Here is a 24,375-nt window from a genome sequence, read left to right as displayed (position 1 = left end):
CGCTGAACCCCGCCCCATCCCGCTGCTCTGCAACTCGGCTGTGCGTGCGAGGGACGTCGGGGGCGGCGCCGCAGCAGTTACCCCTGGTAACGGGGGAGGCAGGAAGGAGGAGGAGGAGGAGGAGGCGGAGGAGGAGGAGGAGGAGGGACTCGGCTTGAGGATGGTGAGTGCGGGGGGCCTGAGCCCCTCCGGAGCCGGCCAGTCACCTTCTCCTGTTTCCAGGTCCAGGGCGAGGCGCTGCGCTTTAAGCCGAGGAGGGCGTGGGGTGGCGCTCGGCTTGCTCTCGGGGACTCTAGATCGGTTTTGTGGGCGGTGGGGGAGCCCTTAGGGTGAGCCCTGGAGGGAGGACTGGGCCTGGGAAGGAGGGCGGGGCTTGCGATGGGTCCGAGGCTTGGGAAGGGATTGCTTGGCTAGGTGGGGACCCGGAGCCTGCCTCCATCACCATTCTGGAGGGATGAGGGCGGCTCTTAGGCTCCGCAGGCAGGCTTAAATCTAACTGGGGACTCGGCCTCCCGGCACCTCAGGACAGTGGGGTGAGCCCGGCCAGAAGTGGGGAGAATCGCGGCGCTCCTGTCTGAGATCATCCTGGCGGGCGGCACCAGGGGAAATGTAACCTAGCTCTCCTCGCTGTGCGCGCGTCCTAGGGTGCGGTGGGTAAGGAGGAAGTCCCAGGACGCAAAGAGATGCCGCTGGGAACCGGTGCTCCTTAGATGTCTTACGGTGATGGGTACGCTCCTGTGGTCCCAAGTTATTTGCTATGAGTTCTCTGAGGTCTTTTTGGTTCCATACTTATTTCGTATTGATAGAAGCTAATTGGCTTCCTGTTCCTTAGCATTTCCTCCAAACCTTTTGAACCCCCTTTTTCTTTCTTTTGAGACAGGGTCTCCCTGTAGTCCCAGCTGACCTGAATTCACTATGTAGACCAGGCTGGCCTTGAACTCACAGCCATCCGCCTGTCTCTGCCTCCCAAGTGCTGGGACTAAAGGCGTGCGCCACCAAGCCCGGCTGAACCCCCTTTTTCATGTGATCACACAAAGACCAGAGGTCTTCATTCCAGTAAGTAGAAAGTGAGCATCAATTTAAAGCAAGCCTTTTTTTTCCTGTCAGCAGTAGTTAAAACTTACCCAAATTCTTTTACAATGTATGACAAATTTGAGCGTAGACACTCAGTTCCTTGTTGATTTGTATGCAGTAGATGAGAAGTAAATATAAAATTAAGGAAATTTGAGTAGTTTTAGAGCTACTTAAAGAAAATTGGATTTTAAGGCATTTAGAGCAGGTTGGTTGGTGTAGAAACTGCAGTCAGTTACAGTTATTCCCCACCCTAAGCCCTCCTTATTTTTTGACTTTTAGAAATATTGTATTGCTTCTGTTGACTTAAGAAAAAGCTAGGAGTGGGCATGTAGCTCAATTGTTAGGGTATTTGCCTAGCAGACAGGGAGCCCTGGGTTCAATCCCCAGCACCCAAATAAAATAGTGTGGAAGTGCTGTCCTGTACTCTGGAGATGGAGGCAGGAGGATCAGAAATTCAAGGCCTACCTAGTGATTTCCAGGCTAGCCTGGGATATCTGAGACCAGATCTCAAAAAATAAAAAGAAGAAAAGCCTGGATGACTTGGAGGGGGAAAAAATGGTCAAATTATTTTATTAATCATTTAAGTTGAGCTGTCCATTTAAAGGCTAAGTTTGTCTCAGCAAATGAGTACAAATATAAATGTTTACACAAAAAATAACTGGAATTGAGAGGCTGGTCATGGTAGCTTACACTTATAACCTCAGTACTTGGGAGGTAGGAAGATTAGGAGTTCAAGACCAGCCTTGGCTATATAACAAGTTCAAGTTCAAAACCACCCTGAGACTTGAGACTCTATCCCAGAATATAAAAATTTAAAAATAAGAGGCTGGAGAGATGGTTCAGCTGTTAAAAGCACTGGTTGCTCTTGCAGAGGACCTGGTTCAGTTTCCAGCACCCAACAGCCTGTAAACTCTAGTTCAGGGTATCTGGTGCCCTCTCTGGCCACTAATGCACAAGTGCACTTAGGGACATGCAGGCAAAACAGTCATACACATAAAACTAAAATTAGGACCTGGAGAGATGGCTCAACCGTTAAGGGCACTGGCTGCTATTGCAGAGGACCTGGGTTTGATTCCCAGCACTCACTTTGTGACTATCAGCAATGGAATCTCCAGTTCCAGGGGATCCAGCACCCTCTTCAGACCTCTGAGGGCACTGCAAGACACAGGTGCACTTAACATTCATGCAGGTGATACATTCATGCACATAAAATTAAAATAATAAAATAGTAAATAAAATTTTAAAAATAGCCATGTGTAGGCAGGGCATGATGGTACACACTTTTTTTTAATTTATTTTTATTTTATGTGTATTGCCTTTATGTAGGTAAGTTCACCTGTGTTGTGCAATGCCCTTGGAGGACAGAAGAGGCTGTTGGATCCCCTGGAACTGGAGTTACAGACAGTTATTATGTTAGCAGCCATGTGTGTGCTGGGATGCTGGGAGATGGCACACACTTTTAATCCCAGCACTCGGGAAGCAGAGGCAGGGAGATCTCCATAAGATGAAGGCCAGCCTGGTCTACATAGTGAGTTCCAGGACAGCCAGGGCTAAAAGGAGATGCTATCTCAAAAAAAAAAAATTAGCCGGTGTGGTGGTGCACACCTTAAATTCCAGCACACCAGAGTCAGAGGCAAGTCAGTCTATTTGCAGGCCAGCCAGAGCTACATAGTGAGACCCTGCCTCAAAAAAATAAATGAAAATAATTAGAGCTACAATTAAAAAGGTATGCCAGGCTGGGTCTGGTGGATCATGCCTGTAATCCCAGCCCACTATAGAGGCTAAAGAGGATCACCATGAGTCAGAGGCCAGTCAGGGCTACAGTGAGTTCTATGTCAGCCTCAGCTAGAGTGAGACTGCCCCACTTCCACCCACCCTCCAAAAAGAAAACCACATGCCAAACCAAGAGAGAATGAAATTTGTTACTAGAGATGAGAAACGTGAGAGTTGGGTGACTTCTCAGTTAATCAGTTAAGTAGATTATGTAATTTTCATGATGGTTATTTCTAATTATAGGCCTCAATAAATCACTGCTGGTGTTTCCAGGTCCAAATTTTATACAACAAATTGACAATGGATATACAATATTATTGGATACCACTATAGTATTCAGTGGTCAAAGTAGATTATTAAAGTGAACAATAAGAAACTAGGACAAATTGCCTGGTGTGATGGCGCAGAGGCAAGCAGATCTCTGTGAAATCGAGGCCAGCCAGCCTGGTCTACATAGCAAGTGCCAGGCCTGCTGAGGCTACAGGGAGACCCTATCTCAAAAAGACAAGAAACTAGGACAAATTATTTGGAATTCTTTATCTGCCTTCCCAAATACATTTTTTTTTCCAATCTCCAAAAGCATGAGTTATTCTTAGAAATGGAAGTAGAACACTGAATTTAAATGGTCAGGTTCATGATTAAGTGTGTCATATTTAGTATCCCAAGAGCTCCTATGGTTAACTATGCGTTCTCTGTGTGTGTGTGTGTGTGTATGTGCGTGCGTGTGTTTTAAACTTCAGCTTATGACTGATAGTTTTGATACTTTTTTTCCCCTAAATTTGAGTTACTACAATAAAAAATATGAGCTTCTCTGGACATTTAGGGTCAGGTGTTTTATCCCTGCCTTAGGACACCGCATTCTTTTTTCTTTTTTTATGTGTATGAGTATTTTGCTTACATGTCGTAAGTATACCACATGCATGCAATGCCCACAGAGGCCAAAAGAGGCCACACACACATTGGATCCCTTGGAACTGGAGATACTGACAGTTGTTAGCCACCATGTGGGTGCTAGGAACCAAACCTAGGTCCTCTGAAAGAGCAGCTAATGCTCTTAACCACTGAGCCATCTTTCCAGCCCCTTAGATTTATTTGTATGTATATGTGTGTGTGTGTCTGTGTGTCTGTGTGAATGTATGCTACTTGTATGTGGATAGCCTTGGAGGCCAAGAGAAGGCATCAAATCCCTCAGAGCTGGAATTACAGGCTATTATGAATTGCCTGATGTAGGTGCTGGGAACTGAACTTGGGTCCTTTAGAAGAGCAGCAGGAGCATTAACTGCTGAGCCATCCCTCCAGCCCCAGGACATCATGTTCTTTATAGAATACAAAGATGATAGTAATTTTAGCACATAACTGATCACTGTTATTTAACATCTGACTCAATTCAGTAATTATTTATGGACTGCTTTCTAAATATATGGAGTTTATAGTAGTTATCAAACATGTTCAGCATTCGAAGATTGTTACAGTATTTATTTTTCTTGTCAGAAAGTGGCAGGTGAAAAAAATACAGTTTGAACAAAAAGAGAAAACACAGCCATAGCTACACTTGGTGGCTCATTCCTGTAATCTTAGCACTTTGGAGAATGAAGTTGTGAGTTCAAGGCCAGCCTTGACAAGTGAGAGCGACCCTGTCCTGAATAAAAAGACTGGGAGTATAGCTCGGTGGTCGAGTTCTTGCCTAGTATGTCCAAGACCTAGGTTCAATTCCCAGTGCACACACACATGAAATTCATACTCATCCTCTCCCTTTCCTTCCCTCCTTCCTTCCCATCCTTCTTCCCTTCCTCTCCTCTCTCTCTCTCTCTCTCTCTCTCTCTCTCTCTCTCTCTGACACAACACAACCCAAAATCTCAAAAGAAATGTGGGACTGATGATAGAACATGTACAAGTCCCTGTGTTTATCTCCAGCACTATATATTAAAATTTTTTAAATATTTTATTATTTTTATTTTATGTGTATGAGCGTATTGCCTGCATGTATGTGAGTGCACCCGTGTCGTGAAATGCTGCAGAGGTCAGAAGAGAGCTTTGTATTCCCCTGAAACTGGAGTTAAGAACAGTTCGTAGCCATCCTGTGGGTGCTAGGAATCAAACCCAGGTCCTCTGCAAGAGCGGTCAGTGCTCTTAACCACTGAGCCATCTCTCCAGCCCCTAAAATTTTAATTAAGAAAAAAAAAATCTACTGTTTTGGGCCAGAGAAATGGCTCAGCAGGTAAAAGTACTTGCCTCCAAGCCTGACAACTGAGTTCAGTACTCAGGCCCCACATGGTGGAAGGAGAGAGCCACCTCTTGCAAATTGTCTTCTCACCTCCACATGTGCCACAATACACATAGACACACATAAAATAAATATAAAAATGTAAGTTTTTAACCTGTTTTGAGTGGCTCCTGTGGATCCTGCTCTACATACATTTTTTCATTCAATCCTCATAGTGTTTTTCTTGGGATTTAAGTATTGTTCTCATTTTCTATGTGAAATAGTGCTGAGAGTCTCTCATACAGGGCAGCCAAATATAGTGTGAACTCGGAAGCCAGATTTCTGCTCATCAGGCCTCTACTGAAGTGGGACCCCACTCCTGAGGAGATTCTCTGTTGTATGTTCCTCAAGAAACATTGTATTTATGTATTTATTACAAAGGTAATGAGAAAGTTTGAGGGCCAGGAAGATGGCTCAGTAGGTAAAGGGGCTTACTGCCAAGCCTGATGACCTGTTTATTAGATCCCCAGACCCACACAGTGAGACCAAGGAACTGACTCCCACAAATTGTCCTCTGATCTCCATACACACTTTGGAACTTGCACACAATCACACACATGCACGTAAAATAAGTAAATAAATGTAATTTTTGTTTTGTTTTGCTATTGCTTTTTGAAACAGGATCTCCCTGTAGCCCCGACTGGCCTGGAGTTCACTATGTAGACCGAGTCACATCTGTCTGGCAGAAATTTACCAGCCTCTGCCTCCCAAGTATTAGGTATACACTACCAAGCCTAGCTTCAATAAATGTAATTTTTAAAAGACCGCCAGGGGTGGTGGCGCACGCCTTTAATCCCAGCACTCGGGAGGCAGAGGCAGGCAGATCTCTGTGAGTTCAAGTCCAGCCTGATCTACGTAGTGAGTTCCAGGACAGCTGTGGCTACAGGGAGACCCTGTCTCAAAAAGACAGAAAAAAAAAATTAAAAAGAATATGGGCTGGAGAGAGAGCTCAGCAGTTAACTGCTCTTGCAAAGACCTGAGTTCGATTCCCAACACCCACATGGTGGTTAACCATCTATCTGTAGCTCCAGTTCCAGGGGATCTGACACCTTCTTCTGACCTCCACAGGCATTGTACAACACAGGTGCACTTACACACATTCAGACAATACACTCATACATATAAAACAAAAATAATAAATATTTTTTCACTGATATATATATATATATATATATATATATATTCCATATTTCAACACATTTCCACCCCTTTATGACTCTAGTTTCTTTGAATGACCCAACTTGTGTCTTTTGGGACCAGTGTACCAGGTCTGTGCCAGGAGTGGAGTTTAAGCTGATTCTGAGGCAGATGAATTTCCATAGTTCATAGCACATGTCTTCATGATCTGCTTGTAGAAGAGTTGGTTTAAATGTTTTGTTATATTCCATATTTCAACACATTTCCACCCCTTTATGACTCTAGTTTCTTTGAATGACCCAACTTGTGTCTTTTGGGACCAGTGTACCAGGTCTGTGCCAGGAGTGGAGTTTAAGCTGATTCTGAGGCAGATGAATTTCCATAGTTCATAGCACATGTCTTCATGATCTGCTTGTAGAAGAGTTGGTTTAAATGTTTTGTGACTGAGTCAGACTACTTCTGTCCACACAGGTGCAGATAACCTGTATATGCTCATGCTGGTAGCACATACAAACAGTTAACTCAAGTTCTTATTTCTTACTACCTGTATTTAATGTCTTAGGAGTATAAGTCCTGCATGGAGCTGATGTCTGTTTTGCTCACTGTTATGGTTGTTAATGACAATTGAATGAACGATTTTTGGGGGGCAAAAAAATTACACTGTAAAAATTAATTTCGTTGTATTTGTATTGTAAAACCCAGTCCCACCATAAATTTAACTTTTGGGGCTGGAGAGATGATGGCTCAGCAGTTAAGAACACTGGCTGTTCTTGCAGAAGAACCAGGTTCGAATCCCAGCATCCACATGGCAGCTAACAACTGTTCGTAACTCCAGTTCCAGGGGATCCAACAGCCTCTTATGTCCTCCGCAGGCGTTTTCATGATATGGGTGCACTTAACTTACATGCAGGCATAACACTCATACACATAAAATAAAAATAATAAAATATCCAAAAAAACCTTAGTCCCACCATAAATTTAACCTTTAATGAACATATCCTCTCTTTTGACATTGAAAACAAAGTATGGCATGTCCACACAGAATCGTCAGGTAGACTTACTCTGTTCTCTTTCATCTAGCCTCTTAAATCAGCTTACTTGGTACCTTTCAGGCAGAACCCTGATCTCTATAAATATCCTCCTCTCTATTTACCAAGCCTGATAATCCTGTGATCCCCTGTCCTCAGTGGTTGGGTTATTATGATGCTGTGCTGCATTTGTTGTGTCTTTCCTAGGTCCGCGATTGTCATTTTGCTGGAAGAAAATATTCACTGAGCTTTGTGTCATTTCATTTCAGAGTAAAGCATCTGATGTTCTTTCCTAATAAAGAAAGTTTTTCTTTAGAAATGTAAAAGTACTATATTCTATACTGTTGGGTTAATAGGAAGTGCCTGTAGTTAGAATGAGTGTGTATCTGTGTTCTGCTCCACTCTTTTAAGATGAGTAGAAATTAGGGGTTGGGGATGGAGCTCAGTGGTAGCATGCCCACCTAGCATGAAAAGTCCTGGGTTGGTCCAGTGTGAGGGAGGAGAGTTATTTCACTTTGGTAGGATGCTAAAAACAAAAGAAATTGTTTTTAATTATTCAATAATCAACATCTGATATGAGTATGTGGGAAAATCTAAGTCTTCAGGCAAGTTTATTGTTGATGTTGTTGTTTTGAGACAGCGTCTCACTATGTAGCCCTGTCTGGTTTGGAACTCACTATGTAGACCAGGATAGCCTCAATTTCACAGAGATCTGGCTGTCTCACTATGTAGCCCTGGCTGGTTTGGAACTCACTATGTAGACCAGGATAGCCTCAATTTCACAGAGATCTGCCTGCCTCTGCCTCCTGAATGCTGGGATTAAAGACATGCACCACCATGCCCAGTTAGTGTTTTTATTTAGTAATTTCCTTTTTTAAGATTAATTTTTTTCCGGGTGTGGTGGTGCATGCCTTTAATCCCAGCACGCAGGAGGCAGAGGCAGGCAGATCTCTGTGAGTTCAAGGCCAGCCTGGTCTACATAGTGAGTTCCAGGACAGCTGGGGCTACAGGGAGACCCTGTCTCAAAAAGACCAAAAAAAAAAGCTTTAGTTTTTAATTTTATATGTGTATGGGGGGGTGCACATGAGTACAGGTGCCAGAGGAGGCCATGGGCGTCAGATCCCCATAGAGCTGGAGTTAATAGGTGATTGTAAGCCACCATATGGTGCTAGGAATCAAACTCAGGCCCACTGCAAAAACAGAACGAGCTATTAACCCCTGAACCATCTCCAGCCCTATTTAGTGATTTCTTAATGAAGAAGCACTTGATGAGAAACCTAAAATGCTAAATTTAAAATTTGAAGTAATAAAATATTTTCTATAAAAAGGCAATAGGCTTGCCAGGCATAGTCGTGCACGCCTTTGATATGTACTCTGGAGGCAGAAGGAGGTGGATCTCTGTAAGATCAAGGCAGCCTGGTCTACATAGGGAGACCCTGCCTCAAAAAGAGAAAGACAAAAACAACAACAAAAGGCAACAGGCTCTACTAGCTTTACCTGTGTCATTTAGTATACCAGTTTGATAAATTTCCATTTTAGAATACGGGTTTTTTAAAATATTTTATTTATTATCTTTATTTTATGTGTATGAGTGTATTGCCTGCATGTATGTGAGTGCACCCATGTCGTGCAATGCCATGGAGGTCAAAAGAGAGCTTTGGATTCCCCTAGAACTGGAGTTAAGGACAGTTTGTAGCCGCTATGTGGGTGCTGGGAATCAAACCTGGGTCCTCTGCAAGAGCAGTCAGTGCTCTTAACTGCTGAGTCATCTCTCCAGCCCCTAGAATATGTTTTAAGAGCTAATGAGACCCTTCTCATGCCCATTCAGGGACTCAGCATAAGTAATATGATTTCCCTGTTCTTGGCCTTTTTTTTTGAAGCAGGGTCTCCCTGTAGCTCCAGCTGCCCTGGAACTCACTATGTAGACCAGGCTGGCCTTGAACTCACAGAAATCCGCCTGCCTCTGCCTCCCGAGTGCTGAGATTAAAGGCATGTGCCACCACATCTGGCTAAAAAAAATATTTATTCTTTATTTTATGTGTGTGAATGTTTTGCCTGCATGTTAGTGCACCATGTGCATGCAGTGCTAAAGGAGGCCAGAAGAGGGCACAAGATCCCCTGGAACTGGAGTTACAGACAGTTGTTAAGTTGTTACCTGCCATGTTGGTGCTGGGAGCCAAACCTGGGTCCTCTTTCTAGCCCTGTTCTTAGATTTTTTTTTTTTTTTTTTTTTTTTTTTTTTTTTTTGGTCTTTTTGGTCTTTTTGAGACAGGGTCTCCCTGGATGTCCTGGAACTCACTATGTAGACCAGGCTGACCTTGAACCGCAGAGATCTGCCTGCCTCTGCCTTCTATGTGCTGGGATTAAAGGCATGCGCCACCACGCCCGGCTCAAATGAAGTTTTAAACATAAATTGAAATAGAGCCTTAGACTAAAGCCCAACTACAATTTTACATATATAGCCTGTTTGTGTCTTTTCATATAACACCTTAAAACCTTGGATTAATGTGAGTGATGTAATTCTAGTGCCTATCTAATATAGTCACAAGAAGCATTGCTCCAGTAAAGGAGAAATAAAACCAATTTCCTAGTCTGATATGAACAGTGTTCTCGTGTACATTCTTCAAGTGTACGTGAAGGGCTTTGGGAACACAGGTGGGGTAGTATTTCTTACTTCCAGAAGATCTGGGATGACAGCTGAGCCAGATTAACAGGAAGAGCAAGAATAAGCCGTGCTACTTACCCGGTTGCTGAATTCACCGTAGTACCTCTTGCTAAAAGACTTGGAAGGAGGAAGCAAGTGGAACAAATGGCATTAGAGTGGAAAGTAATAAGCTGTCCATAACCCAGAACTTTTTTCAAGGAGAATTCATTCTCCAGTAACACCAAAGTCCAGTAACACCAAAGTCACTGCCCCTCAAGTAATCTGTCTTTCATGGTTCTTCAAGGGCTTGCTCTCCATTTTGCGAAAATTGAAAAGTGCTCCAGACCAGGAGGTGCGAATCCTTCTCCTGGGCTTGGATAATGCTGGCAAGACTACTCTGCTGAAGCAGCTTGCATCTGAAGACATCAGCCACATCACACCCACACAGGTGAGCACCCCCTTGGCTCCAGGTGCTGTGTCACCCAAGAAGATGAAAGTAGCTGTCCTAGTTTCATTTCTGTTGCTGTGATAAAATCCCCTAACAAAAAGCAAATAGCGGGGGGGCCGGTGGGGAGCTAAAAAGGTGGCTCAGCAGTGAAAAGCACTGGTTGCTCTTGCAGAGGACCCCGGTTCAGTTTCCAGCACCTACATGGCAGCTAACAACTGTCCAGGACAGCTTCTTGTGGCCTCCACAAGCACTGTACAGCATGGGTGCACTTACATACATGCAGGTAAAACACTCATATACATAATACAAAAATAAATAAATTTTCTAAAAAGAAATTTAAGGGAGAAAGAGTTTATTTTAGCTCACAAGTCCAGGTTACAGTCCATCATTTGGGGTAAGTCAAGGCAAGAACTTGAAGCAGCCAGTCACATCCAGGGAAAGCAGAGAGAATGAATGTATGCCTTCTTGTGCTCCACACCCTCTCTTCATTTACACAGTCCAGGCCACCCAGGAAATGGTGCTGCCCGCAATGGGAAGACCTTTCCACCTCAATTAATATCATCAAAACAATCCCCCACAGACATGCCCCCAGGCCAGCCTGATCCATTACAGTCCCTCACTGAGACTGTCTTCCCAAGTGGTTCTAGAATATGTCAAGTTGACAAAACTAACCATTACAATAGCTGTGGAAGATGTAACACAACCAAGTTTTGTTTCTGAGAAAAGTCTGTATTATCTAAAAAAAAAATCAGATTTCAAATACATATATAAGTAATTCCAGCTGGATATGGTGGCACACCTTTAATCCCAGCACTCAGGAGGCAGAGACAGGAGGATCTCTGTGAGTTCAAGGACAGCCTGGTCTACATAGCAAGTTCCAGGCTGGCTGAGACTACAGCAAGACCCTATCTCAAAAAAATAAAATAAAGTAAAGGGGATTCCATATATATGAAGTATTTAGAATTGTCCAATTCATAGAAACAGAAAGCTGCTCTTGAGATGACCTGGGTTCAATTCCCAGCAGCTTCGTGGCAGCTAATAACTCTCCATAACTCCAGTTCCAAGAGATCTGACACCTTCTTCTGACCTCTGCAGACACTGTACAACACAAGTCCTACCTACGTACAGGCCTCATACACATAAAATAAAAATTGTAAAACATTTTTTAAAAATTAAATAAGCAAGCCTGGCATGGTGGCGCACGTCTTTAATCCCAGCATTCGGGAGGCAGAGGTAGGTGGATCCTTGTGAGTTCAAGGCCAGCCTGGTCTACATAGTGAGTTCAGGTCAGATGGGACTACAGGGAGACCCTGTCTTAGAAAGACAAAATAAAAATTTAAATTAAGCCAGGCATGGTGGTACATGCCTTTAGTCCAGGCACTTGGGAGGCAGGTGGATCTCTATGAGTTCAAGGACAGCCTGGTCTACATAGTGAGTTCCAGGCCAGGTGGGGCTACAGGAAGACCTTGTCTCAAAAAGACCAAAAAAAAAAAAAAAATTAGCAAACAAAGTCTCTATCAGGGCTGGGCATGTATAGCTAAGTGGTAGAGCACTTGCCTAGCATACCAAAAACCCAACACCAGCACCAAAAGTAACAAAGAAGTTATCTTCTCTAGTTATAAGTAAATAAAAGAAAGCTGAAAGAAAAAAGTACAGAGTAATTTTTTCATATATTTTTCAAGTAATATATACAAATATATGTATCAATTTTTTGTTTGCTTATTCTTTGAGACAGGGCCTCACTATGTGCCTAGGCTGGCCCTGAACTCACAGTATAGCCAGTGCTAAGCTCCAACTCAAGATCCTCCTGCCTCAACTTCCCTAGTGCTGGGATTATAGACCTGCATTCCCATGTCCAGCTATATATCATTTTTTTAAAAATAAAAACAACAATTACCTGGCCCTGACTTGCTTTTTTGTTTATTTATTTCAAATCCAACCATATCTGCCTTCCTCTCTACTAAGGGAAAGCAAGCAAAGCCCAAAGAATAAGTCATTGTGGTGCCCACAGCATTGAGGGTTGGGGGAGGTAGAGACAAGTCCTAACTGGAGAACTCCAGCAGATTTCTGTAGGCCTGTCAAAAAACGTAAGAGAACTTGACTTTGGGCCAAGTCAGCCGAGGCAGCCTGTTAGTCTTAGTTTTAAAATGTTTGGGCATTGGAGGTTTTAGCAAATTAGTCTTATTTAGCATTTTCTGTCTTTATACTGTGATAAGACCCTGGCATCAGGTTTGCATGGCTGTGCTGGTCTGTGTATTTCATGGCCCATGAGCCTTAACGATTCGAGACTCTTTGCAGAAAAGTCATTTCAGCTGCTACCAAATGAGCAATTTTACAGCTTCTGAACAAATTTAATGTATAGCCCAAGGAGGAACAAATTACAGCAGTCTAGCCTACTAGGACTGAAAACACGTATTAGTGTGTCAGGATTTCTGCCAGAAAAAGAAGGGCTAGGATTTTTAGTATTAGCAATAGACTAGATTTCTCCAGAGCGCTAAAATGAAGACTTCCACAGTGCAGACAGAAGTGAGGTCAAAATTAGAAATTCAGAGATCCAGTGCTAACCTTCAGGCTTTGTTTGATGTGCTATAGAGGACTTTTTTTTTTTTTTTTTTTTTTTTTTTCCCTGTAGCATGTCGAGGTTCCACTTAGAATGAATCATGAACATCTATGAATTTCTTTGTTTTTGTTTAGACAAGGTCTCATGCATCACAGGATACCCCCAAACAGTGACTTCAAGGCCAGCCTGGGCTACATGAACCTTGTCTCAAAAACAAACAAAGAATTGTTGAAATACACCCAAGTTCCTGTGTCAGTAATTGAGAGGGAAGTACCTTTCTCAGTAAGTTTAAGCCATTTCCCGTTAGAGTTCTTAAACTAATTTCTTCAGTCACTGGCATTCTAGAAGTATGCTAGTCAGGATCATCCCCTTATCCTCTAGTGACTGTTCCTCAGTGGAAACTGAGTGCCAGTGTTCCTGTACCGTGTACTTGGCCTTGGGTGCTAGGCAGCAGTGTTGACATACTGCCAGGTAAGGCTGATGTTTTTGGAGGTATCCCCAGACCCACATAAATCCACTTATTGTGGACAAAATGTCACTTCTGTTGTAGCAAGCCCTTGATTCAAATTTGAAATCCTGCTTTCCCTTTATCTTTCTTGCAAGATCTGCCCCTCCCCTTTGCTTAATGAAGTGCTTTGTTTCTGAACCCCTAAGGTCTTGTTTGTTTCTCTCTGCCCTGGTTCCCAGTTGGCCTTTCCTCTGATTTGCTCTCGTTTTCCTCAGGTTTTATTTTGAGTAATTTGTCCTAAAAACAAATATCTCCTTCCTTCCTTCTTTTTCTTTTTTTTTTTTTTTTTCTTGAAGATAGGATCTCAGTCTATACCCCTGGAACTCTATGTAGCCTATGACCCTGTCCTTGACTTTGCAGCTAATCCTACTGCCTCAGCTTCCCAAGCACTGGGATTAAAGGCATGCACCACCACGTCTGGCAAAGACTTTTCCTCTCAAGTTGATCTGAGGTACCTATCAAAGCACAGCTTCAAATGACCGCTTGTTGGTTTCCATCACTGCCTATAATTGAGGGCTCCATTTCCGAGACGGAACATGCTGTTCCAGCAGGCCCCACCTCCTCGCTGAACTGACACTCCAGCCACAAGCCTGTCCTCTCCACAGTATCCTCAGTCCAATTCCCTCTTCTTCCTGTTTAACATACAAGGACATTTATTTTGAACCTCCAGATTGTAGCACCCATCTTTTTAAACCTAGCATTTGTTATTTTCTGTTGTCTTCATATTCAGCTTCTGGTTTTGTCAGTTACATGTACTGTCCTGTTAAATTTACCCTCCTGAGGACTCATCAGGGAGTGTGTGATGTGTTGATCATAGATATATATCTTATATCAAATTGTTCTTAGCAATATACATGTATACATATAGATGTATATTTTTTTCCTTACCTTCCAAGAGAAGGAACCCAGGACCTCATGCATGCTAGGCAGTCTCTACCACTGAACTAATACATCCCCAGCCCTAGTATATTCATTTTCATTGTGGAATAACATGTGGGCCAGGCATGCTAGCACACTCCTATAATCCCTGCACTTGGAAAGGGAAGCAGGAGAATAAGGAGTTCAAGACCATCCTTTGCTACATAGCAAGTTCTAGGCCAGCTTGGGCTACATGAGAGACCATGACTGAAAAGGGGGTAGGGAGGACAGGGAGCCTCATGTTAGCCCTGACTTTTTTTTTTTTTTTTTTTTGTCTTTTTGAAACAGGGTCTCCCTGTAGCCACAGCTGTCCTGGATTCACTATGTAGACCAGTCTGGCCTCGAATTCACAGAGATCTGCCTACGTCTGCCTCCCAAGTGCTGGGACTAAAGGCGTGTGCCACCACGCCAGACTTCTGGTGTTATTTTGTGTGTGTGTTTGTTAGAGTCAAGATCTCCCTGTAAGCTCCAGCTGGCCTGGAACTTGCTATATAAACCAGGCTGGCCTGGATCTAACAGAGATCCACCTGCCTCTGCCTCCTGAGCACTGGAATTAAGGTTTTGCACCACTGCTATTGCAGCCTGGATGTTATTAACACTGATTCTACAACCTAAGTGAAATAAACATTTGTAAGTATGTTTTCTTCCCTATCACAGTAAGCCATTTATGGTACTGACAGTATCACACCAAAGGAAAAAAGTACCACATCTGGCCGGTACTGCAGAATTCACTTGAAAAGTATGCCAAGTGTGATAGCACATGCCTTTAATCCCAGCTCTTGAGAGGCAGAGGCAAGCTGATCTCTGGATCTCCTTAAAATGTGAGGCCAGGCTGGTCTACATAGCAAGTTCCAGGCCAGCTACTACTACAGGGAGATCCTGTCTCAAAAAACAAAAAAAGTAAATAAAAATTAAAAGTAGCTATAAAGATCTGGGAGTACAGCTCAGTGGTACAGCATGTATTTTGCCTTCATGAGCCCCAAGGTTCAATCCCCAGCACACACACATAAAACTATTAAATATAATTTTGTAAGAATTAATTGGGTTTTTTCCTCTCCCTCTGTGTGTTTCAGGGTTTTAACATCAAGAGTGTACAGTCACAAGGTTTTAAATTGAATGTATGGGACATTGGTGGACAGAGGAAAATCAGACCTTACTGGAGGAGTTACTTTGAAAATACTGATATTCTTGTAAGTACTGATTCACAGTCCAATGTGATGCCCTCTCATCAGTTATCCCATTGCCCTCATTTCTGAACAAACAGGGCCAGCAGAAGGCTCAGACTAAAAGAGCCATCTCTATATAGGGCGTTGGTGCCCATACCCACTTTGACAAGTCGTTCATTGATTGCCATGATGATATGAATAGCAAAAAGGAAGTCAGAAGGTCTTGCCCTGTCTCTGTCACCACCAGTGAGTCAAAGGTCAAATGTGTCCACAAGAGAGCAACCAAGTTAGTGAAGGTCCTGGAAATCATGGTGGATAAGGAACGCTTGCAAGGCCTGACAATGTTCTCCTTAGAAAAGAGAACACATGGGCCCAGCCATTAAGGGCACTGACTGCTCTTGCAGAGGACCGGGTTCAATTCCTAGCACCCACATGGCAGCTACGATCTGTCCTTAACTCCAGTTCCAGGGGAAGTCAATTAAGGATTTATTGAACTCATTCAAAATACCGAGGAGTAAATAGTGACTTTGGTCCAAGGACACTGCCATACTAGGGCAATCGTTCAACATGAGATTTGGAATAATTCCTTGGTCTTCATCCTCTTCAACCTCTTACTGCCTGTATTGTCTCCTCATTGACCAACCTATCCCAATGTGAAATTTGAAAGATTCCCTACTGCAGTCCCTTTTTGATCATTACCTGAAAGAGAAAGCAACTAAAGCTTGGATACAAAGGGGCAAATAAAAAAAAAAAAAAAAAAAAAAAAAAAAAAAAAGGAAAAGAGAACACTTGAAACTGTCTTCAGTTGCTTCTAGAACCACCTGCAGTCAGAGAAATAAGACTCATCAAGTCCAAGAAATTAACTTCAACAAGCATAGTTCTAGCCAGGCGTAGTAGTATTTGTCTTTAATACCAGTACTCTGGGAGGCAGAGGCAGGCGGATCTCTGAATTTCAGGCCAGCCTGGTCTATATATTGAATTACAGACCAGCCAGTGCTATAGTGCTATAGTCTCCAAACAAACAAAAAGAATACTTCTAGAGGACTGGGCTAAGAGCTGTTAGGGAAGTATTAAAGTGATAGAATTTAATTCAGAATTAGACGTTTCCTATATCTGCCCAGAAGTAGAAGCAGCTAAGTAGAAGTACTGGGGATTCAAGGGCTCAGTTGACCTTCATTAGGTAGAGGCTGAAATGGGCTCCCTTCTCTATGGGGACTCTACAGATTTTTAGAGAGCTTACTCTGTTTACAGGATTTCTTCAGGGCACCTGCCTCTCAGTTCTCCCCTCCTTCCAACCATCTTGCTGTTTCCTCTACCCTACCCACACATGCTCGTGATTAAACCCTAAAACCAAGGAGTCTTATGAACCCGGGTAGTTTTTTTTTAAATGCATGTTATTTTCTCTAGCCCCTAACTGAAAGTTTTTATTACTTCAGTTATGGTCGTAGGGAATAAATTGCAATTATGTCAGCCATATCTACAGCTTTGTTTCCGATAGAAACTGCCTTGCATCTCAAATACAGCTTTAATCCCTGTATGCATATTCTGTTCTCTCTCTCTCTCTCTCTCTCTCTCTCTCTCTCTCTCTGAAAAACGACAGTCTGGAGGCAGAGGCAGGCTGATCTCTTTAAGTTGAAGGATAGCTTAGGTGGTCTACGTAGGGAGTTCCAGGCCACCCAAGGCTACATAATGAGACCATGTCTCAAAACACAAACAGCCGAGCATGGTAGCGCACACCTTTAATCCCAGCACTCAGGAGGCAAAGGCAGGTGGATCTCCGTGAGTTCAAGGCCAGCCTGGTCTATGTAGTGAGTTCCAGGACAGCTGGGGCTACAGAGAGACCCTGTCTCAAAAAGACCAAAAAACAAAATAAAGACTGGTGAGATGGCTCAGCAGTTAAGAGCTAATATTATGGAGCTGGGCATGATGGCACACACCTTTAATCCAGTACTTAGGAGGCAGAGGCAGGCAGATCTCTGTAAGTTCAATGCCAACCTAGTCAAGTTCTAGGTCAGCCAGGACTGCATAGTGAGACCCTGTCTTAAAAACAAACAAACAAAAAGCAACAAAAAGTGAGTACTGTTCTTACAGAGTTTAGTTCCCAGCACCCATGTAGGCAACTCACAACTGCCTATAACTCCAGCTCCAGGGTATCCAACACCTCTGGTCTCTACAGGAATCTGCATTCACACACACACACTCCACTACACACATATTTTAAAAAAAAATAAATATTAAGGGCCGGGCATGGTAGCGCACTCCAGTTCCAGAGGATCTGACACCCCTCTTCTGACCTCCACAGGCATTGCATGACACAGGAGCACTTACACACATGCAGGCAATACACTAATACACATAAAATAAAAATATTTTTTTTTTATTAAAAAAAGAGCCGGGCATGGTGGCACACACCTTTAATCCCAGCACTTGGGAGGCTGAGGCAGGCAGATCTCTGTGAGGTCAAGGCCATCCTGGTCTACGCAGTGAGTTCCAGGACAGCTGGGGCTACAGGGAGACCCTGTCTCAAAACAAACAAACAAAAAAAAAAAAAATTAAAAAAAGTAGGGATTAAGGTCCTTGTAGAGGACTGGTTCCCAGCACCCATGTTAGGAGGCTCACAATCACCTAGAGCTCCAGTTCAGGGAATTTAATATCCTTTTCCAGACTTCATAGGCACCTGTCCTCACATGTACACATAACCACACACACAACACTCCTATGTACATAATTTAAATAAAAGAAGAAAAACAAATCAGCAAGCTGGTACACAGCTGTCCTTGGAGGCTTTGTGAGTTCAAAACTAGCCTAGGCTACATAACAAGACCCTGTCTCAAAAAGACCAAATAGGGGCTGGAAAGAAGGCTCAGCAATTAAGAGCACTGGCTGCTCTTCCACAGAACCTGGGTTCAGTACCCAGCACCCACATAGTGACTAATAGCCATCTGGAACTCCAGTTCCAGGGGATCCAGTGCCCTCTTCTGATTTCCAGGGGTGTTAACACAACCCAGGTGTAGATTCATACATGCAGGCAAAATATTCACACACATAAAATAAAATAAATGAATAAATCAAAAAAAAATTTTAACCAAATTTTAAGAAGCAGCTCTTTCCCTATCCTTACATCTCCTCTAGGTACTACCATCAAAGAATAACTTTTTTTTTTTGGTCTTTTTGAGTCAGGGTCTCCCTGTAGCCCCAGCCTACCTGGAACTCACTATGTAGACCATGCTGGCCTCGAACTCACAAAGATCCACCTGCTTCTGCTTCCCAAGTGCTGGGATTAAAGGTGTGCGCCACCCATGCCCAGCGTCCCTTATCCTCTCTTTACTACCACACTCCTTCAGAGTGTTTTTTCCACTCTGTCTCCACCACCTCTCCTCCCAGTCACTCACTAGCTTTCCTTTCAAACTCACTATTATTCCCATTGCTTCATCCAGAGCTTGTTCAGTGCCATCTTCCTGACCTGCCCGCACATTTCCTTTGAAGCTCTCCTTGAGAAATTATTCCAGTCTCTCTTTCCACCTTCCTCCTCCATATTGGTCGCACCTCCTTAATCTCCACTACTTTTTTCTTACCTCCTACTTAATTCAGATCAGGACTACCCGCCCCCCCCAGAAGGTCTCGTAGTGAAGATTTTGTCACTGGTTTAGTGCTGTTAGGAAATGGGTGAAAAACCTTTAAGAGGTGAGGCCCAGCAAGAGGTTTTAGGTCATTAAGAAAACAGCATTATCAGAAACCCTCAAAAAAAAAAAGGTCCAGGCATGGTGGCACACACCTTTAATCCCAGCCCTTGGGAGGCAGAGGCAGGCAGATTTCTGTGAGTTCAAGGCCAGCCTGGTCTACATAGTGAATTCCAGGACAGCCGGGGCTATAGGGAGACCCTGTCTCAAAAAGACCAAAAAAACAAAAAACAAAAACAAGTACTGCTTTAAAGGCACTATGGGGCCCTGGCCTCTTCCTCTCTTTCTCTTTTTGTGTGCTGGCCACAAAGCGAACAGCTTTATAATGTACCACTCGCCTGGATGTGCAGCCTTGCCACAGGCCTGAAAGCAACAGACTCAACAGACCATGGACTGAAACACAAAATGTGAGCCACAATAAACCTTTTCTTAAGTTCATTATCAGAGTAATATGTTACAGTAATAGAAGACTGCTTAAGCACATTTCCTAACTTCCAAATGTCAGCATGCCTCAGAATTCAATCCTTCTGGTTTTTTTCCTCTTAAGTGGTCTCAATAATTTCAAGGCTTTAGTTACCACCTACATATGCACAAGTCCCAGATTATTATTTCTAGCCTGAAACTCTTCCAGTAAGCTTCAGTTTTGTGTGTAGCCCCCAGCTGCCTATCTTCCTTTACTGAAGCCCCTCAACCTCACCATGACTAAAAGTAGCTTCCATTCACCCCAGAGCAATAGAGTACTGAATGTGGTGGTTACTCCTGTAATCCTAACAATCAGGGAACTAAGACAGGAGGATTGCTGTGAGTTCCAAGACAGCTTGGATTTACGTAGCAAGATCATATCTCAAAAAAAAGAAACAACAGGGGGCTGGAGAGATGACTTAGAGGTTAAGAGCACTGGTTGCTTTTGCAAAGGACCTGGGTTTGGTTCCCAGCACCCACATAGTGGCTAAAAACCTTCTATAACTCCAGTTCCAGGGGATCTTCTGACCTCTGCCAGCATTGCACAACATGGTGCACTTACATACATGCAGGCAATACACTCATACACATAAAAAAATTAAATTAAAATTTAAAAAATGACACTCGGAAGGCAGAGGCAGTGGATCTCTGAATTCAGGACAGGCCTGGTCTACATAGTGAGTTCCAGGACAGCTGGGGCTACAGGGAGACCCTGTCTCAAAAAGACCCAAAAAAAAAAAAAATTAAACAACATGGGCCTGGGGAGATGACTCAGTGGTTAAGAGCGCTGACTGCTCTTGCAGGGGACTCAGCTTTGATTCCCAGAACTCATATGGTAGCTAACAACCATCTATAACTCCAGTTCCAGGGAATCTGACATCCTCTTCTGACCTCTGCCAGCATTGTACAACGTGGGTACACTTACATACACGCACGCAATGCACTCATACACATAGAATAAAAAATAATTTGTTTTTTTTAATGAGCCAATAAATGCATGTAGTAGCACACATCTCTCATCACAATACTTGGGAGTTGGAAGGAAGAGAATCAGGAGTTCAAGGTCCTCCTCAGCTGCATAATGAGTTTGAAGCTGGCCTGGTCTACATGATACCCTATCAGGAAAGGAGGGAGGAAGGAAGGAAGGAAGAAGGGAGGCAACAATGGGTCATTCTTGGTTCCTTTTCTTCTCAGCTCTTACCTCTGACCCATTAGCACATTCTGTCCATTGTACCATCTCACAGTTCTAGAACCTGAGCACTTCTCTCCTCTCTTGTTTCTAAGCTCAGTATCACCTTACAGCCTCTGCTTCTGCCTTTGCCTCCTTGCAGTCTCTTGTCAGCACTGTAGTTGTAGTGGACATGTTAAGTCACAAGCTCCCACCTCAGAGTAAAAGGCCAGGCTCTCAAATGGTGGCCTATAAGGCCCTCACATTCTTGACTTTGTATTTTTTTTTTTAATTTTGATATTTGTATTTGTTTTGCCTGCACCCATGAGTGCAATACCTGCAGAGGCCACAGGAAGGCATTAGATCCCCTGGAACTGGAGTTATAGAGAGTTGTTAGCTGCCATGTGGATTCTGGGAACTGAACCCAGGCCCTCTGAAGAGCAGCCAGTGTGCTTAACAGCTAAGCCACTCTGCAACCCCATGGATGTTTTCTGACATGAGATAGAGTGTGGGGTTACATGTCTTCTAAAGTCCCATATCTAAGATTCTGGGTTTCTGTAGTACTGTGGTCAAGCCCAGGCTTGACCTCTATAAAGTGAAGAGACCCCTGCTTCACAGGGTCAGGAGTTGTAAGAAGTAGTGAAGTCATTCACTCACTGTAATTCTTAAATCCAGAATAACACTAAATGTAAAATTATGCTACCATCAGTAAACTCGTTCATGGTCTGAGATAGGCATGATATCATACAAGTACATCTTATTTCTGGTCGTCTGTGAAGGGCACTGCCAGTCTAGTCCTCATGCTGGGTTAAGGACTGAAATGAATGAGAAGACAAACGAGAAGCCTGTGCCATCCATTAATCTATCTTTTCAACCAGTTATTCATCATTATATACTTTTTAGGATAACAGAAATTTTGAGGAGAAAGAAAAAAAAAAATCTTCTTTTGTGATAGAAAGAAGCCAAGTGCAATGGTACTTCCTGTAATCCCAGCACTTGGGAAGCTGAGGCAGGAAGACTGCAAATTCCAGGCCAGCCTGGGCTACTGTTAAGGATGGGAGGAACAGAGGGAAGCTGACTCTTTCCTAATTGCAAATAATGTATTCACATTTATTTTATTTTATTTTATTTTATTTTATTATTTTATTTTATTTTATTGAGATAGGGTCTCTCTGTAGCCCCAGCTGGCCTGGAGCTCACTATGTAGACCAGGCTGGCCTTGAACTCACAGAGATCCACCTGCCTCTGCCTCACCAGTGCTGGGACTACAGGCATGCACCACCACGCCCAACTTCACATTTATATTTTTTAGCTTCTCTTTTTAGACAGGGTCTGTTTTAGTTTGCTTTCTGTTGCTATAATAAACACCATGACCCAGAGCAGTTTAGGGAGGAAAAGGTTTATTTGGCTTACAGGTTATAGTTCATAATCCAGGGAATGCAAGGCAGGAACTCAAGGCAGGAGCCTGGAGGCTGGAACTGACTCAGAGACCATGGAGGAATGCTGCTTTCTAGCTAGCTCAGCTACTCTTATAGCCCAGGCCTACCTGCCCAGGAATGGCACTGCCCATAGCGGGCTGGGCCCCTCCTACATCAATTAACAATTAAGAAAATGCCTCACAGACATGCCCACAGGCCAGTCTGATGGAGAAAATTCCTAAGTTGAGGCTCCTTCTTCCCAGGTGACTCTGGTTTGTCAGGTTGACAAAAACTAACCTGCACAGGGTCTCATATGTTCCAGGCTGGCCTTGAACTCCTGATCCTCTTGCCTTCACCTCCCACATGCAGGGATTATAGGTGTGAATTCCACTCAGTTTTATGCAGTGCTGCAGATCAAACCCAGGGCTTTGTGCATATTAGGCAGGCACTGTACCAGCTAAGTTACATCCCTAGACCAATTTTTTGTTGTTTTTTGCTTGATTTAAAGGCTTGTGCCACCACACCCATCCCTAGACTAATTTTTTAATTTAAAATTTTTTCACATTTATGAGCCAGGTGTGGTGGCACTTGCCTTTAATCCCAGCACTCAGGAGGCAGAGGCAAGCGGATCTCTCTGTGTCCCAGGCCAGCCTTGTCCACAAAGGGAGTTCCAGGCCACTGGAGCTATAGGGAAACCTTGTCTCAAAAAAAAAAAAAAAAAAAAAAGTCAATTACTTTCCTTTCTATTAACAGTAAACACTTGGAACTTAAGGACTGGGGATGTAGCTCAGTGGTGGAATACTTACTTGCTTACTATACACAAGGCCCTGGGTTCAATCTCCAGTGCCACCAAAAGAAAAGAAGAGAAGGGCTGCACGTCTTTAGTCCAGCACTCGGGACCAAGTGAGATCAAGGCCAGCCTGATCTCCACAGGCCAGCTGGGGCTACAGGGAGACCCTGTCTCAAAAAGACCAAAAAAAAAAAAAAAAAAGAGAGAGAGAGACAGAAGAGAAAGGAAGGAAAAAGAGAAAGATCTAAAATTAAAAGCAAAGTACCATTTAGCACCCAAAATATGAAACAGACATGGAAGCTGTCAAAGCTGATAAAAGAAAATTATTTCCTAACACAAATCAGTCCCTAGTTTCAATCCCAAGCATTGTCAAAAGAATTATATAAATGTACAATTTTTTAATTTAATTTATTTTTTATTTATTTATTTATTTTTTTGGTCTTTTTTGAGACAGGGTCTCCCTGTAGCCCCAGCTGTCCTGAAACTCACTATGTAGACCAGGCTGGCCTTCACAGAGATCTGCCTGCCTCTGCCTCCCGAGTGCTGGGATTAAAAGCGTGTGCCACCACGCCCAGCTTATTTTATTATTTTTATTTTATGGAAAATAAAATGGAACTGGAGTGGGTGCTGGGATTTGAACCCATGTTTTTGCAAGAACAGTGTTCTTAACTGCTAAGCCATCTCTCCAGCCCTACATATATATAGTTTTTTAAAATGGAGAGAGGCAGGGGCTAGAGAGATGGCACAGCGGTTAAGAACACTGGTTGTTCTTACAGAAGACCCAGGTTCAAATCCCAGCACCCACATGGCAGCTAACAACTGTCCCTAACTCCAGTTCCAGGGGATCCAGTGGCCCCTTCTGTCCTCTGAGGGCATTGCACAACATGGGTGCACTTACCTACATTCAGGCAAATAAAAAATAGCCAGGCATGATGGTGCACACCTTTAATCCCAGCACTCAGGAGGCAGAGGCAGGCAGATCTCTGTGAGTTCAAAGCCAGCCTGGTCTACATAGTGAGTTCCAGGACAGCTGGGGCTACAGGGAGACCCTGTCTCAAAAAGACAGAAAATAAATAAATAAAGTAAATAAATAAATAAAACTTGGGGGCTTGAGAGATGGCTCAGCAGTTAAGAACACTGGTTGTTGTTGCAGAAGACCCGGGTTCAAATCCCAGCACCCACATGGCAGCTAACAACTGTCCATAACTCCAGTTCCAGGGTATCCAATAGCATCTTCTGTCCTCCACGGGAATTGCACGACATGGGTACACTTATGTACATGCAGGCAATACACTCATACACATATAAAAATAATAAAAATATTTTTTTTAAAAATTA

General features: G+C 43.3%; 1 protein-coding gene across 2 annotated transcripts in view; it reads left to right on the top strand.

Annotated features, from left to right (window-relative positions):
- Positions 1-9: 9 nt before the first annotated feature.
- Positions 10-24,375, top strand: part of Arl3 (ADP ribosylation factor like GTPase 3) — a 49,724-nt gene continuing 25,358 nt past the window's right edge. The window contains exons 1-3 of one of the 2 annotated variants that reach the window (XM_008845659.3): positions 10-163; positions 10,224-10,367; positions 15,427-15,543. In XM_008845659.3, coding sequence (XP_008843881.1) covers positions 161-163; positions 10,224-10,367; positions 15,427-15,543 — 264 coding nt within the window. In that variant the 5' untranslated portion in view covers positions 10-160. The remainder of the gene's footprint in view (positions 164-10,223; positions 10,368-15,426; positions 15,544-24,375) is intronic. The other variant, XM_029569656.1, reaches the window with a different exon arrangement.

The sequence above is a fragment of the Nannospalax galili genome, unplaced genomic scaffold, assembly GCF_000622305.1.
Source record: "Nannospalax galili isolate Female #2095 unplaced genomic scaffold, S.galili_v1.0 scaffold161, whole genome shotgun sequence".
Taxonomy (NCBI): Eukaryota; Metazoa; Chordata; class Mammalia; order Rodentia; family Spalacidae; genus Nannospalax; species Nannospalax galili.
This window is presented reverse-complemented; position numbering and strand designations above follow the sequence as displayed.